Source organism: Prionailurus viverrinus, chromosome C1, assembly GCF_022837055.1.
Source record: "Prionailurus viverrinus isolate Anna chromosome C1, UM_Priviv_1.0, whole genome shotgun sequence".
In the NCBI taxonomy this organism is placed as follows: Eukaryota; Metazoa; Chordata; class Mammalia; order Carnivora; family Felidae; genus Prionailurus; species Prionailurus viverrinus.
In genome coordinates this window covers 51,413,278-51,430,575 of record NC_062568.1, presented here as the reverse complement: position 1 = coordinate 51,430,575, position 17,298 = coordinate 51,413,278, and the positions used below count along the sequence as shown (strand labels likewise).

General features: G+C 34.1%; 1 protein-coding gene across 1 annotated transcript in view; it reads left to right on the top strand.

The window, feature by feature from the left end:
• AGPS (alkylglycerone phosphate synthase) overlaps window positions 1-17,298 on the top strand; it is a 143,602-nt gene that overhangs the window by 38,120 nt on the left and 88,184 nt on the right. The window contains exons 3-7 of the mRNA XM_047873320.1: window positions 5,609-5,699; window positions 8,243-8,363; window positions 8,455-8,529; window positions 11,482-11,553; window positions 12,905-12,984. Coding sequence (XP_047729276.1) covers window positions 5,609-5,699; window positions 8,243-8,363; window positions 8,455-8,529; window positions 11,482-11,553; window positions 12,905-12,984 — 439 coding nt within the window. The remainder of the gene's footprint in view (window positions 1-5,608; window positions 5,700-8,242; window positions 8,364-8,454; window positions 8,530-11,481; window positions 11,554-12,904; window positions 12,985-17,298) is intronic.

The window sequence follows — 17,298 nt, the reverse complement described above, 5'->3', positions numbered from 1 at the left end:
ATCCTTAGTTTTTTTTTTTTTTAAGTTTATTTATTTATGTGGCAGGGGGGTCAGAGAGAGAGGGAGAGAGAGGAAATCCCAAGCAGGCTTTGCGCTGTTAGCACAGAACCCCATGTGGGGCTCGAACTCACTAACCATAAGGTCATGACCTGAGCCAAAATCAAGAGTCTGAGGCTTAACTGACTGAGCCACCCAGGCACCCCTAAATCCTTAGATTTATAATCTTGCTATACTTACTCCTTCTAGATATAGATGAATTGAGTGTGGGAATGCAAATTGGTGCAGCCGCTCTGGAAAGCAGTGTGGAGGTTCCTCAGAAAATTAAAAATAGACCTACCCTATGACCCAGCAATAGCACTGCTAGGAATTTATCCAAGGGATACAGGAGTACTGATGCATAGGGGCACTTGTACCCCAATGTTTATAGCAGCACTCTCAACAATAGCCAAATTATGGAAAGAGCCTAAATGTCCATCAACTGATGAATGGATAAAGAAATTGTGGTTTATATACACAATGGAATACTACGTGGCAATGAGAAAAAATGAAATATGGCCTTTTGTAGCAACGTGGATGGAACTGGAGAGTGTGATGCTAAGTGAAATAAGCCATACAGAGAAAGACAGATACCATATGGTTTCACTCTTATGTGGATCCTGAGAAACTTAACAGAAACCCATGGGGGAGGGGAAGGGAAAAAAAAAAAAAAAGAGGTTAGAGTGGGAGAGAGCCAAAGCATAAGAGACTCTTAAAAACTGAGAACAAACTGAGGGTTGATGGGGGGTGGGAGGGAGGGGAGGGTGGGTGATGGGTATTGAGGAGGGCACCTTTTGGGATGAGCACTGGGTGTTGTATGGAAACCAATTTGACAATAAATTTCATATATTAAAAAAAAAAAAGTCCTCATGGGTTTAATCAGCAGAAGGCAATACTTCAGAGCTAATGCTGTAGCTTTCTACAAACTAAAATTTTTGAAAAGTGTCATTTTTCTTGGACTTTAAAGGTATTATACATTAATTGGTGCTTACAAAGCACAAGTTAGTGTTTAGATGGAGAGACTTTGTTTGGGTTTGTTGTACTTTATATTTTCAGTGGTATTAAAGTTTTATCTGATTATAAAAGACTTTTAAATTGCTTAGCAATTGTGGAACTTACTCTGGGATAGATAGTTGTGTGTACTAATATTTTGCTGCCTCTGTCCACTGCCGCAGAGTGAGAGGACTTTGTCTTTAGTCACAGTAAATCTTGATGTGCACTTCATTCTTGGATATTTATGTTCACAGAATTTTCTTTCCACACAGTGATTTCTTTGGTCTTAAAAGCTTCCCCTGGTTCTATATCTTCTACAATATAGGTCAGTTCTGTCCTGAGGAAAGGTGGTGAGTTGATCTCACCTTATATTTTACAACAAGAACTATTTCTTTTTTTTTTTTAATTTTATTTTTAATGTTTATTTTTGAAACAGAGAGAGAGAGAGAGAGAGAGAGAGAGAGAGAGAGACAGAGCATGAGTGGAGGAGGGGCAGAGAGAGAGGGAGACAGAATCTGAAGCAGCTTTCAGGCTCTGAGCTGTCAGCACGGAGCCCAACGCAGGGTTTGAACTCACAAGCCGTGAGATCATGACCTGAGTCGAAGTTGGGTGTTTAACCAACTGAGCCACCCACGTGCCCCAACAAGAACCATTTCGTAAAGTTTTCAAACTAATCTTCAACCATGAGTAAAGATCCATTTAAGAGTCACCTGTTTCAATAATTGGTACAGGCACCTGGCTTTCCTCTTATCGCATTTCTGGCAAAATTTTCCTATTTTGTGCCTGTATATTCATCCTATCAATTAAGTGTCTTTGTAGCTTTAACTAAACCAGATTGTAAGTTTCTTAAGAACTGAAGTTATAATATTAATTCTGTGTGTCCTACAGTGCTCAGTACAGTCTTATATGAGTGTTATATGCTTTTTATAATTCTGGATATATATCTAAACTATTTTACTGTAATAATCAAGTTGTTCCATAGCTGTTTCTTCAGTTAAATACTGCTGATTCCTTTAACTTTTCTTATAATGTTTCTTTTCAGTCAATTTACTTCTTTGATTTCAAAGTTTTAATTTTTACTTCATGATCTTTTGTGAGATTTTTGGAACCCTTGGCAGTATGCTAGGTTTATGATTATGAAGTCAGGTTTCTTTTACTGTTTTTCAAATCCTGGGGCATTAGATGCAAGAAAAAGTACAATTGAAAAATTTACATTCTGACACGGATCTCTTGTATGTTTTATGCTGGACTTGTAGTTAATGGAGCAAAATCTTAAATAGAATATTCTGTGCAAGATACTTCTTCAAAGTCTGAAATAGTGTGCATTCAGATGTAGAAGTATATTGTGTTTATCTTAGTGGTAGAATGTAGTTTTAAATTTTACACGAAACAGTAACACCAACTCTATCTGTTAATTCAAGTATCTTGAAGGTGGTCACCTTTTTATTTTATGGGTAATGTTATTTGTTAATTAAGGGATTCACAAAGGTCTGATTCTGTCATGAAAATCAAGGTTCTAATAACTTTTACAGGGACTCAAATTAATTGTACATTTAACATATAAAGATCCAGCATTAAAACCTAATAGTTCCAAACTGGTCTTTTTGGGGAACATAACTAACACATAGCAGTGGCGTATCTGTTATAACCAGCTTTCCAGAATTTGTACTGTTACCTCAGCTGAAATGAAGAAAATTTTATATGCTGAATGGCTATCTTTAGTTGTTTTAGCTATGAGTCTTATACTTTCTTCCATTCCAATTTCTTTAGATTTATGAAAACATATTATAGTACTTCAAACATACCCGTTCAGTTTGATTTTTAGCACTTGTGATTTTTTTTAGCATGAAAAGAAACTTAACTAGTTAAAGCATATGTGTTCCTTATGTATTTTTTCTCCTTTCCACTGTCATTTTTGTTTTGTTAATGTTTATGTAAAGACTATTTGAACCCCTCTTACACTGTTGGTGGGAATGCAAACTTGTACAGCTACTCTGGAAAACAGTGTGGAGATTCCTCAGAACGTTAAAGATTGAACTGCCCTACGACCCAGCAATTGTACTACTAGGTATTTATCCAAAGTATACAAAAATACTGATTGGAAGGGGGCACATGCACCCCAATGTCTATAACAGCACTATCAACAACAGCCCAATTATGGAAACAGCCCAAATATCTATTGATTGATGAATGGATAAAGATGTGGTGTGTGTATATATGTATATACACATATACATACATATGATGGAATATTACTCAGCCATCAAAAAGAATGAAGTCTTGCTGTTTGCGACAATGTGGATGGAACTAGAGTGTATTATACTAAGCAAAATAAGTCAGAGAAAGATAAATATCATATGATTTCACTCCTATTTGATATTTTAAAAAACAGATGAATATAGAGGAAGGGAAGGAAAAATAAAATGAGATAAAAACAGAGAAGGGAGTACCTGGAGGGTCAGTAGGTTGAGTGTCCAGCTTTTCATTCGTCTTAGGTCATGATCCTTGGGTTGTGGGATGGAGCTCCATGTCAGGCTTGATGCTGACCATGGAGGCTGCTTGGGATTCTCTCTCTTCCTCTGCCCCTACCCCTGCTTGTGTGCTCTCTCTCTTAAAAAAGAAATAATAAAAACATCATAGAGGGGGCAAACCATAAGACTATTAACTATAGAGAACAAACTGAGGGTTGCTGGAGGGGAGGTGGGTAGGGGGTGGGCTAAATAGGTAATGGGCATTAAGGAGGGTGCCTGTGATGAGCACTGGGTGTTATATGTAAGTGATGAATCACTAAATTCTACTCCTGAAACCAATATTATGCAATATGTTAACTAGCTTGAATTCAAATGAAATCTTGGAAAGAAACAAAAAGTAATAATATAAAAAGAAAGACTGATTTGAGAATTTCATTTTATTTTATTTTATTTTATTTTATTTTATTCTTTCTTCAAAAAAAAATTTTTTTAATGTTTATTTTTGAGACAGAGAGAGACAGAGCATGAATGGGGGAGGGTCAGAGAGGGAGACACAGAATCCGAAGCAGGCTCCAGGCTCCAGGCTCCGAGCTGTCAGCACAGAGCCCGACACGGGGCTTGAACTCACAGACCGTGAAATCATGACCTGAGCTAAAGTCGGATGCTTAACCTACTGAGCCACCCAGGAACCCCTCCTTACAGCTGTTTATTATTTCCAGGATTTCACTGTTTTTGATGAGAAGCCGGTCATAATTTTTATTGTTATTACACTGTAGGTAATGTGTCATTTTTCTCTAGATGCTTTTAACATTTTTATCCTCCTTCTCTTTCTCTCTCTTTATATTGGAATTTGACCATGATGTGTGTAGTGTGTTTCTTGGCATTTATCTTCTCAGTGTTCTCTGGCCTTCTTGAATTTGTAAATTTATGTCTTTCATCAAATTTGGAAACTTTCTGCCATTAATTTCTTCAAATACTGTTTATTTCCTTTCCCTTTTTTTTTCTTTTGCTTAGGACTCTATATGTATGTTATGTATATGTTATGTTTTATGTATGTTAGTCTTTTGCTGTTGTTCCATAGGTCCTCGAAGCTCTGTTTACTTTTTCAATCTTTTTCTTTGCTCTTCAGATTGTATATGTTTTATTGCTCTGTCTGTAAGTTCACTGACATCTCCAATCTGCTCTTGTGTTCCTCCAATGAATTTTTAAGAGTTTTAATTATAGAATTTCTATTTTGTTCTTTTTATAGTTTCTGTTTCTCTGCTGAGATTTTTTCTTTTACTCACTGGGAACATCGTTTCCCTTTTGCCCTTTAACATTGTTATAGCTGTTTTAAAATGCTTGTGTGCTAGTTCCAGTATCTTAGATCGTCTTAGAGTCAGTCCCTATTAATTGCCCTTTTTCTTGATTATGGATCATACTTTCTTGTTTGTCTTTTGTCTAGTAACTTTGGAATACATCTTGGACATTGTTAATGGTATGTTGTAGAAACTCTGTATTCCATTATATTCTTCCGAAGAGGCTTTATTTTTTTAACATCAAGTAATTAACTTGACTGTTCCTCAGATTCCCATTTCTTTCCTTTTGTGGTGGTGAGCAGCTGGGTTCTTTTAAACTTAGTTGGACTGCCTCGAGTCTGCTCCATACGTCAATCAGACATCTGGAGAAAGTTTATGCATACATCAGTCTCTGACTCTCTCCTTCCCTGTGATTTCTCTATACTCTTCCCAGCTGTTGTGTTCACTGCAAACACTGCCTTCTGGTTCTTCAAGGCAGGAAGACTAGAGGTTTTTTGTATTTTTGTTTCCTGTTATGGCGCCAGCGGGGGCTGTCCCTCAGGCTAAAACTTGTTTTAAAAATAAAAAAGATCTGGAAGGTATACTTTTCTAAATGTATCACACCCCTTTATCCCCTATTGCCTGTTTTTGTCTGTCTGTACTGCCTTCAGAGTTGGGTTTTGTTTTTGTTTTTTTTGTCCAGAGTTTATAGTTGTATGTGGGAGGGTCATTTTGGTAGGAACTACTTGACCATTACTAGAAGCCAATTTTAAGATTTAAATTTAAATGAAGATACCTTATTCCAATGTTTTATTTTCTTTGTAATCTTAGGTACCCTCTTAGTGGCATGACTTTACCAACTTTTAGAGACTGGATCCAAAATACCCTTGGAGTAAGCCTGGAGCATAAAACTACCTCTAAAGTAAGAAATAAGAATGATTACTAGCATACTTAACTCTGTGTTGTGTCTCTGTGTGTGCACGTGCATGTGTTTAATCCTAAATCAGTTAGAGTTATCTTTGTAATTTGTTATAATTGCTTTAATGCATTTGTTGTAATTTTTTTGTTAAGAAGTTTACTGGTTTAATTGGCCTTGCTAGGTTTTCTAGAGATGGCTTTTCAGCATCACAGATATAGATCCTAATCTCAGAATTTATCTGAGAGTTGCCAGGCAAACTTTTTTTGTTCTCTGAGGCTCAGTTACCTTAATTTGAGAAGTGAGAATAATAACTGTCTGTTCTATGTCTCTTAGGGTGGTAGTGAAGTGCAAATGAATGCATTCTGTGAGAGGACTGCTACAAAAGGATAAGTTGCTATCATTTTTAGGATATTTAATGAACTGACAGTAATCCAGGATTAATATAGGATAATTTGAAATAAAAATGTAATGTTACTTTTAATATCAAAACATTCAGAATTTTAAAAGACTTACAAAAAAGTAAAAATTTGATTAAAGTATGAGTGATAGAGAACTTTGGTTTGTTCATGTAGTTTCATTTTTCTGTAGTTGAGGTTAAAAAACTTTAAACTGTATTCATATCAAACTAATGAAGTAGCATTTCTCTATATTATTATGATTTTCATTATTTATTGTTGTTATTATTTCTATGGCATGGTATTCTGCATGTCCCTCTAAATTAGGTTTAAGTTCTATAAGTGCAGGGACTATGGCTTACACTGTATTCTTTTTTTTTTTTTTTAAGTTTGTTTTATTTATTTTGAGAGAGAGTGTGCATGTGTGTGAATGGGGAGGGGAGAGAGGGAAAGAGAATCCCAAGCAGGCTCTGTGCTGTCAGCACAGAGCCTAATGTTGGGCTCAATCTCACAGCTGTGAGATTGTGACCTGAGCCGAAATCAAGAGTCAGACACTTAACCAACTGAGCCACCCAGGTGCCTCTATGCTATATTCTCTGCTGTATCCAACACGCTATTGAGGGCTATAGGTATTTAGTGAGTACTTGTTTGCTTTATTTATAAATCCACCGTTACATGTCATTCTACTAAAGAAATTATGTGAACAGTTAATTCCTATCCCTCCGAAACCAAATTCTTTCAACTTTTCTTACAAGATTTCTTTTTTATTTCCTCAGTTCTTTCTTTTGGCTGTTTATAATTATCTTTTTTTACATTGATGTAATATGTATACCATTTTCAGAAATTTTACCAGTTTTCCATGTACTTTTTTCTGATTTTGAGCCCTTTTCAATTTTTAATAACTTAATAAAATCATAACAGTGTATCTTTTGTTGGGGTTCTCTGGTCATTTCCTCTCACTGTAATGTAAATTCCATGAGGCCAAGGATTTTTTTCCCTGATTATCTCACTGCTATATCCCCAAGGCCTAGAATAGTGCCTAGTATATAGCACACACTCAATAAATATTTCTTATATAATTGGATATTAAATACAGACTCTTTAATAAGATACTAACACTACATAAATATGTATTTTTTACACATCTTTTAAATGTTATTATAAAATATTATTATCAAATGTTTATTTTGAGAGGGAGGGGGAAAGAGAGAGAGAGAGAGAGAGAGATAGCAGGAGAGGGGCAGAGAGAGAGGGAGAGAGAGAATCCCAAGCAGGCTCTGCACTGACAGCACAGATCAAGGTGGGGGTTGATCTCAGGAACTGCGAGACCATGACCTGAGCCGAAATCAGGAATCAGCTGCTTAACCATCTGAGCCACCCAGGTGCCTCTTTTACATATTCTTATATTTTCTTTTTTCCAGATACTGTATCATAGCTTTTTTTAATAGCAGATTTTACTTGGCCAGCCTTTTCTCTGTGGTAGGCATGGTATTTGGTGCTTTTCACAAAAATTACCATCTTTTGACCTTTCTAATTCCTTATGGTAGCTGTATAAGTTTAGTGGTGATAATCTCACTTAACAGATGAAGAAGCCAAGGCTCAGAGAAGTTGGGTGATTTGCCCAGTGTCACATAGCTTTAAAGTTGAAGATTTATTTTTCAGGTTACCTGTTAGTTGAAACTAAGTATCAAATTATAATTATGTTGTGAGTTTTAAAGCAGTTCTATAAAAATAGACGAGGTTTCTTGTTGATCATTTTAAAATGGTAATTGAAATCTAAGAAATGGTAAATTTTATCTGCAGGTGAAAACGTAGATGATGCAAAAGTTAAGTAGCTTTTCCCCAGTTTCCTTGATCTAAAATGGAAGATTTGAGACTTTGCCATCTTCTTTGTTCTTGATTGCAATCTTCAAAAATAATGAGAAGGTGGGCCAAAGATGTGAAAGAGGAAACATAAGGCATCTATTACTTATACAGAGTATAATTAACCAGACCATTTGTAATTTGTTATTGTCACAGAGTTCGTATCTGTATGGGTTGTTACTTTTCCATGCTTTTGTCTCAGTTACATTTTATGGTCACTGTCTCTAATCAGGTATTCAAAAGTTATTTTTCTAGAAATAAGTCAAAGAAGCCAATTTTATTTTCTAGGCATCCTTAAATCCTAGTGATACACCTCCTTCTATTGTAAATGAAGATTTTCTTCATGACCTTAAAGAAACTAATATTTCATATTCACAAGAAGCAGATGATCGAGTATTTAGAGCTCATGGTAAGCAACTTTATATAAGCAGTGTTTTTAATTTTAAAATTTCTTATAAATTAAGATGTTTTTAACATGTTCTTTTTTAAATACAAAACAGGTCATTGTCTTCATGAGATATTTTTGCTCAGGGAAGGAATGTTTCAGCGAATTCCTGATATAGTTTTATGGCCAAGTAAGTTTTTTTTTTTCCTTTGCATCATTAATTTAGTATTGTGAAATCTTAAATAAATTTAGTTTTGGAAATACATACTTGTAAACATAGGAGTTGTAAAAAGTATAGGTAACTGTATTTTTAGTGTACCAAAAGTTGTATAATTCTTGATCTGATCATCCTGAACTATTGGTTTTAATGATTGATTCTTTTGTTGCTGATTAAGTCTTCATTTTAAACATAAATATCATATTGGAAGGTGGGTAGAAAAATGTATTTTTGGTTAGTTTGAAAGCTTAATGAAATTAATATTGATCAATGATAAATATTCAGATATAAAGAATCTCTTAATTATTGATTACTATAAACTAGTAAGTAATTTGTTGATATCACTTCATGGGCTAACAAGCATTGTCTTCAAATGGTGAAACAAGTTGTTTAAGATACCCATTGTCTTTGATATAAACAGTTAAATTCTGAAACATTAATTTCATTCCTGATTTTGGCTTGAGATAGAAGAAGGATGAGCTTTGTGTTGTTATTTTGCTCTTGCTGATGATTAGGCAGTATATTTATATATATGATTTTTGTACCCATCTCTTTTAGTAGAAAATTTAAGGTAGAATTGGCATATTTGTACCTTACTGTCCATAATTACCTTTTACAAAAGTTCCAGTGATCTGATCCTTTTTCCTCTTCAAACTCCATAAAGGAGTATAGGGAGTATTTTATTTTTCAAAATATTGTCTCATCTGTTTTTAGTTGTGATCCCTCTACTTCACAGGGAATATCTGAGGGGAAAAAAAGCATACTTTAATATGGAGGTAGGAGGGAGGTGACATATGTAGGGGGAAAATGCAAGAGCCTGTGTAGCTGAGATTAAATTACTTTGTTGATACCTGTGGGGTATGTTCTTCTAGTGTTCTTTTAGTAGCTTTAGGCTACTTCATTACCAAGATTTGGGCAAGATTTATTCCATTTTTTTACTGGAAAAAAATGAAAGCAAAATTTATCAATTTTTGTTTATCATAGGAAACCTTAATAGACAATCTTTTGATAAATCTTAAGTAGAACTTGGAGTGTGCTTTCTAGGTATGTTCTTCATGTGTCTGAATATTAAAGTACTGAGGATTTACCATAATGAAAATGTGTGTCTTACTTTAGAAAATACAGATATTTCTAAAAGTCCAGATTTAGGAAACATGCAGAGTTAGTTGTTGTACAAAAGTTTCTTTGTTCTATAAAATCCGTTCTGTATGGCAGTCCCTACCAACCTTGTCCTTCTATTTTTTTTTTCCATGTTAGTTTTCAAACCAGGCCCTTACCAATACATAGCTGAATTTTCGCAGCAGTCTATAATGTTCTCTCTCATACCTTGAGTTTCTTGTTCTTCCAGGTCACCCTATATATATTCATGAGAGGTTAGTTTTTCTAAAATATTCCCTTTATCATCATGTTTCATACCTCAAGAATCTAGGTGAGCAGTGGGATGAAGGAGTGCCATGTCAGATAACGTGGTCAACGAAACCTTTTGATTAGTTGACAATCCTAGAAGTAGTTTTGCCTTGTTAAAGGTTTTTTATAGTCATGTTTGGGTATTTTATTAGTTATTAATAAACTAGGATTCCATTGAATACATTTTTTTATCACAAATAGTAAGTTTTATAAATTTAATCTGAAAGCTTGAAAGTGAATCTTCATTAAAAATTGGAATGATACAAATGACATATTCCTAGCTTTAAACAAACCTGAGAAATGATAACTTTTATAGACCAGTATTTTTACTTTCATAAATGGATATTCATTTGTATATTTTACATCCTTAAATTTCCCTTTCAATCCCTTAGCAAATAATACCTGATTTTTGCATAATTTCCTTGCCTCAAGTCTTTTTCTCTTCTTTGCCATTCCGTGTTATCAGGAGATTAATCTTTCTCAGATAGTTTCTTTGCCATGCCAGCTCCCTGGCTTAATGCCCTCTTGCTAGCCAAATTGAGGTTTAGCATCTTATGCTTTGTATTTAAAGTCGCCTGCTGTCAGGTATTTGTTACTTGTATAGCTTACACTCTGATAAAGAGTACTCTGCTAGTTGTGTACAATAGAAAGGAATATATGTGGTATATTATGTATAGTATTTTAAAATTTGTTTAAAAATAGAATGAAACACCATCAGTGAATGCAAAAATAAGTGGGTGAAAGTATGATGAGAAATATTTATATAGATTAAGTGTCTCCCTACAAGATACTTACTAATTAAAGCATTCTTACAGTAGAGAAACCTGGCAGATTTCTTTATAACCAAATGATGAAAGTTAACATTACCAGAAATGAGACCTGTCTGTATCATGTGCCTCTAGATGTAGCTCTTAAGAAAGGCACAGCATCACTTCTGTGGAATTCCTGCCTAACTGTGTACCTGAATTTAACCATGAGGAGACATAGAAACCCAAATTGAGAGAGATTCTATGAAATAACTGACCCGTGCTTTTCAAAAGTGTCAAGGTCATGAGAATCAAAAATAGACCAAGGAACTGTCTTAGATTAAAGAAGAGTAAGGAGACATGGCAGCTAAATGCAGCTTGTGATTGGCAGTTCCAGAAAAGGGGGCATTAGTGAAACAATTGGCAAAATTTGAATAAGGTCTGTAAATTAGTTAATAGTATCGTGTAAGTGTAAATTGCTTGGTTTTGTTAATTGAACTATAGTTATGTAAGATATTAATATTTGTGGCTGCTGGGTGAAGGAAATTTTTTGTACCTTATTTGCAACTTTTTTGTAAGTATGAAATCATTTCAAAACAAGAAGTTAAAAAGGTAAATAATAAACATTTTGTTTTAATGTAGCCACTTAATGTGTTAAAGAGTACATAAATGATGAAAAAGACACTAAAGAACTTAATAGACCCTCATTTTGCAGGGTTACCTAGCGTTTACTCATGTCCCTTTTATTAATTTATTTCCCTTTTCTCAACAGCATGTCATGATGATGTAGTTAAGATTGTGAATCTAGCGTGCAAATATAACCTTTGTATCATACCAATTGGTGGTAGGTATTATGCCTTTTGAATTTTAATATTATGTAAATGTGTTGTTTTAAATTTAAGATATTTATATTCTAAATATTTGTGCAATCCCTTTGAAAGCAAACATTCTTGTAATTATGATATGTTTTTTCTGAAAAATTGGTTTATGTTGCTCATTTTATAGTAGGTCTGTTTACCTGAACTGTTTGAGACATGTTGCTCATGGCTTCTTTCCCATGTGGATGCTAGTTGACGCTGTGACTTAATGCTTAAACAAGAAAATGTTCCCACTTTAGCAATTACTTTATAACCTTTGTCTTTATGGAGAGAATGTTGTTTTTCAAAGGCTAAATATACCCAGTGTATACTTTTGGGGAAGAATGCTATGCAGTGTGAAAGATCAACTAAGGCAATGATGATGAGATCACAATACCTTTTAATGTTGAAAAACAGCATTGCTTTGCATTTAAAGACAAATTTGATCTCTCTTGATCTTTTATGAACCACATTTTTTTAATAACTTACACAAGCCAAAGGAAATTGCCTTCACTGACTCAGTTAGCATTGATGGAATGGAAGTGGGACCCCAACAAATCAGGAGCTCCAGATTCCTTCTTCCGCTTATAATTTGGGTTGAATTAAATTCATGGAGAAAAGGCCCTACAGTGTCACTTTCAGGGAAATATTTTTCTGACATCAAAGGACTGTGATAAGCAAATAGTGTTTACTGAGAACACGGTATTATTTTGTACTGGTATTAAGAAAGCATTTTTCGTTTGATAACAAATGTTAATATAAAACAGGAGTACTTTGTTTACATACTTCTATATATTATTTATTCTATATTAAAATCATCTTTTCACTATTGACATATAAATTTGTTTGAATATTGTGTAATCCAGGCAACTTTAACTTGTTTATATTCTAGTTTATTAAAGTCTTTTTGTATGAGAATATATTATTTCAAATGATAAATGAATCTCATAATTAAGGTAAGGTGTCTTTAGTTGAATTAGGAAGGGTATTTTTTCTTTTAAGCGATATCTCCACAGTAATCTTTAGCTTAGAACTTTTCTAATCATGTTTTTGGAGTTTCACAAATTGCTAGGGGCTTCACTTGAGTGTGCCCAGGGGATGGAGCCATATCCCATTGCTTTCAGCTCCATAATATTTCTTCATTTTGGCATGCAGCATAAAATAAAGGTGAGTTTGCTTTTAGTGTGTTAGCATTTGCAAATTACATTTTGCAAAGTAGAAATAGGTATTACTTTTCTAGTGGGCCTATTTGTATACTTTGTATTAGGAATTTGCCCTAGAAACTTAGCTTAAAAAATAGAATATTAAACATAGCATTGTTGTTTCCTATTTTGGCAGGAGGAACAAGTGTATCATACGGCTTAATGTGTCCTGCAGATGAGACAAGAACAATTATTTCTTTGGACACTTCACAAATGGTATATGAAAATTTTAGACTTACTTGAAGATAATGTTTGGTTTAAAAAACTCCTTATGACTCAGTCTTAGTTGTCATTATAAAGGTATATTTTTCATTTTGTTTTAAATTTATTTCATCATTATATTTCACCCTTGTCTTCAGGTCCCAGAAAGCTTAGTTCACTCACTTTTAGGCACAGATATTGGTGGTTTCTACCAAATTAGCCTGAGAAATTGATAATTTGAGAGTCATGGATTGGACTATTGATATAGTAAATGACCTGATTTGTATTGTTAAAAGCAAAACACATAATATTGTTTAAAGTTAATTTGGAACACCAAAACTTGTCTCCCCAATTTGTTTTTAAAGTTTATTTTCTTTATTTATTTTGTGAGAGAAAGGGGGTAAGGGCAGAGAGAGAGAGGAAGAGAGAATCAGAATACCAAGCAGGCTCTCTACTCTCTCAGCACAGAGCCCGAGGCTAGGCACAGGGCTCGACCTCACAAACCATGAGTTCATGACTTGAGCCAAAATCAAGAGTTGGATTTTGACTGAGCCAACCAGGCACCCCTGTCCCCCCAGTTTTTTAAAAATATTTTTAGATGTTTGTTTATTTTTGACAGAGCATGAGCAGGGAGGGGCAGAGAGAGAGGGGAAACACAGAATGAAACAGGCTCCAGTCTCTGAGCTGTCAGCACAGAAGAGTCCGATGCGGGACTCGAACTCACGAGCTGTGAGATCATGACCTGAGCTGAAGTCAGATGCTTAACTGACTGAGCCACCCAGGTGCCTCCTGTCCCCCCAAATTTTAATGCTGTTGCATTTTTGCTTGTGGAAAAATAAAGAGCTAATTTGAATGATAGGATTATTTTGTGACATGTTGGCTGATGGTGGTCCAAGAGTTGGACATTGTGCCATATTAAAGCTTTAATTTGGGTATGAATTTAATCTTTATATGAACAACAATATTCATGGTTGCATATTCCTTCATTAGTATAAACAGGTTTTTAAAATTTAATTAATTAGAAATTTTTTTCAAATGGCAAAGTAAAATAGTATATCCATTTTCTAGATTAAGGAATTATTAACATTTTGTAATATTGGCTTTATCTTCCTTTGTTTCTCTACTATTTTATTTTATTATTTTTTCCCAACGTTTATTTGTTTTTGAGAGACAGAAACAGAGTGTGAGTGGGGGAGGGGCAGAGGGAGAAGGAGACAGAATCTGGAGCAGGCCCCAGGCTCTGAGCTGTTAGCACAGAGCCTGACACTGGGCTTGAACCCAAGAGCCGTGAGATCATGACCAGAGCCAAAGGTGGACGCTCAACTGACTGAGCCACCTAGGTGCCCCCGTTTTTCTACTATTTTAAAAGCAAATCCTGATATTATGCTACTTACAAGTAAATATTTCTGTGTATCTGTTTTTTTCCTTTTGTAACATTTTATTATGAAAATGTTTAACCACACAGAAAAGTTGAAAAAAATTTACAATGAACACTCATATACCCACCACCATCATTCTTTCCCTCTGTCCATCTATGAACCGATCTTATTGTTGGATATTTTTTAAAGTAGTAGACATCACTACCATTCCCCCCAAATACTTTGGCTTGTATATCATTACTAGGATCGAAAGTTTATGATTTTTTATAATTCTTTTTTTTAGGTAAAAGACATGTTTACATAAAATACACACGTCTTAAGCGTACATTTCCGTGAGTTCTGACAAATGTCTACACCTGTGCTAGTCAAATCTCTATGACTTCAGAAAATTCCGAACAAATCCCCAGCCCTCTTCGATCACCCAGAGTAAATCACTTTTAGTTCTAGAACTTCATATAAACAGAATCATATACTACATACTCTTTGGTGTCAGGTTTTTTTCACACAGTATAATGTTTTTGAGATTACTCTGTTCCTGAGTTTATCACTAGTGCATTTCTATTTCCTGTTGAGTGATACTGTATTATAAAACTATACCATAGTTTGTTTATCCATTTTTCTATGGATGGACACCTATGCTCTTTCCAGGTTTGGCTTTTATAAATGAAGTTATTATGAATATTCTTGAATAGGTGTTTTTGTAAACATAGGCTTTCATTTCTATTAGGTCAATATGTAAGAGTGGAATTAAATCATAGTAGGTACATGTCAGTTTTACAAGCAATTTCCAGGTCTTTGTTCAGAGTAGTTGCACCATTTTACACCCCCACAAACAATGATAGTTTTAGTTATTCTGTGTATCTGTTTTTAAAAGAACATTTTCTCACTATTTTATTGTTGCTCCTGTCAAACTTAAAAACAGTTCCTTGTGTCATTTAACATAGAGTTTCACATTCAGATTTTACAGTGGTTTCAAAATTGTTTTTATTTTATACTTCATCTGTTCATATGGGGATTGAGACAAGACCCACGTTAGCTTTTGGTTGTTTCCTTAAGTCCCATTTTATCTTTCTTCTTTTTTGAATATTGCTGACTTTTGGAGGAACTAGGTGATTTGTAGTATAAATTATATCATATTTTGAATTTGCCTGTCACTTCATCTTGGTATCATTTAACTCTTCCTCTAGGTTTTGTATGTCCTCTGACCTGGAAGTTAGATATAAAGTCTAGTTAGATTCAGGCATAGCTTTAAAAGTTTTTTTCAGCAAGGATATCTTGTAGATGATGACATATTTTTTTATGTCATGTCACATCACACATAATATCTGTTTGTCCACTTAAAGTATTGCTAAAATTAATCAGCAGGTTCAGATGGTGATAGGCTGATTATTCTGTAAAGTTTCCCATTAACCTTTGTCCTTATCTCTGAGTTTAAGAGAAGAATCTTCCTTAGAAGATTACCTAAGAGTAGCCTGTTCTGGAATAGACTTTGGAATGTTTTTGAATTTCTGTGTACTGTGTACAAATATACCACTAAATCTGTTACTGAATTTGTAAAATAGTAATAATACAGAAAGTAATTGTGAAGATTAAATGAGATAAAAGTCTTTACATTGAGTAGATAGATGCTGAAAATTCTGTAGCAGAATTTTAAATGGCAGAATTTTAACCATTTATTTTGTAGAAAAACCTTGTGTATTCACTGCCTTTAATGTTAAACTCTCCTAAATATTGTAGTGGATGGGTGGTACTTATAATTGTGATTTGCTTTGAAGTTGATAAGGTATGTGTGCAAGATTTTGCACGAGTACTTCTGGTACAATATGTACAAAATATGATAATTAGTAATGCCAGTTTTCTACTTAAATATCTACAATAATACTAAGACCTATTGATCTCAAAGTTTTTATTTTACTATTAACTTGTATTGGGTAGTGTATACTAGATATAATAGGGTATCCTATATATTTTCTATAGGTTTCTCTATGAGTGCCCATAAAGGTGTTTGTTTGTTTTTCTTTGCCTCCTTTCAGTTTCTTTGATCTACCAAAAATATGTTGGGACCACTGGTAGATACAAAGTGTATAATTACCACAAGCATGTAATCACTTTAACAACCAGTCTACTAGGGGAGAAGTGTATAAGTTATTCAGATTACTGGATTCTGTCTTTTTACCTTATAGTTTAGTACAGACCAAAAGACTCATTTGCCATAGTTATATTGAAATTACTATGTCTTATTGTGAGAGTATAATTAAAATGATAGCTTTACATAACATAAAACAAAAATTACATTCACATATGTCATCTTATTTAATGTTTATCATAATCCTGTGAATTAAACAGTGCAGTTATTTGTATGTGTTCAAATTTGGACTATAAGCAGACAATTTTCATATTGTCTATTGCGTTCTTTCCTTTTTGTTATTAGCTAGACTTACCTGCATTAGTTATTGCCATGAAATTGAAAATATCAAAGTGCAAAGAAAGCTTCTGTGGGATCCAGAAGAAGGTCTGTATGTTAATCTGTTTGCTCAGCCAAATAGAAGGGAAAAGAAGTCTGACTTTAATAGTACAAAGTAATTCATACATATAAAAAATTAGGTCAAATAAGAATGTCAAAAACATTCTGTAAACATTTTGTAAGTTGAGCCAGATGATATTCAGTTTCTTCTTTTCAAGTAGGAGGCAGGGGTGTGCTTTGTTTCCTACCCAGAGCCTCTGGCCCTATTTTGGATTAAAAATATAGTAGGAATGCCATTTACTATATGCACATGTCTTTTTTTAATCTCACAATGGCCATCTTCTGATATTCTTAAATTAGATATGATTTATAACTATTAATAGTAGTGCAGATGGTATTTACAGAATGCCAGGAACTTTGTATGCTAAGACTTTTTTTTTTTTTTTTGAGATTTTATTTTAAGTAATCTCTACACCCAGTGTGGAG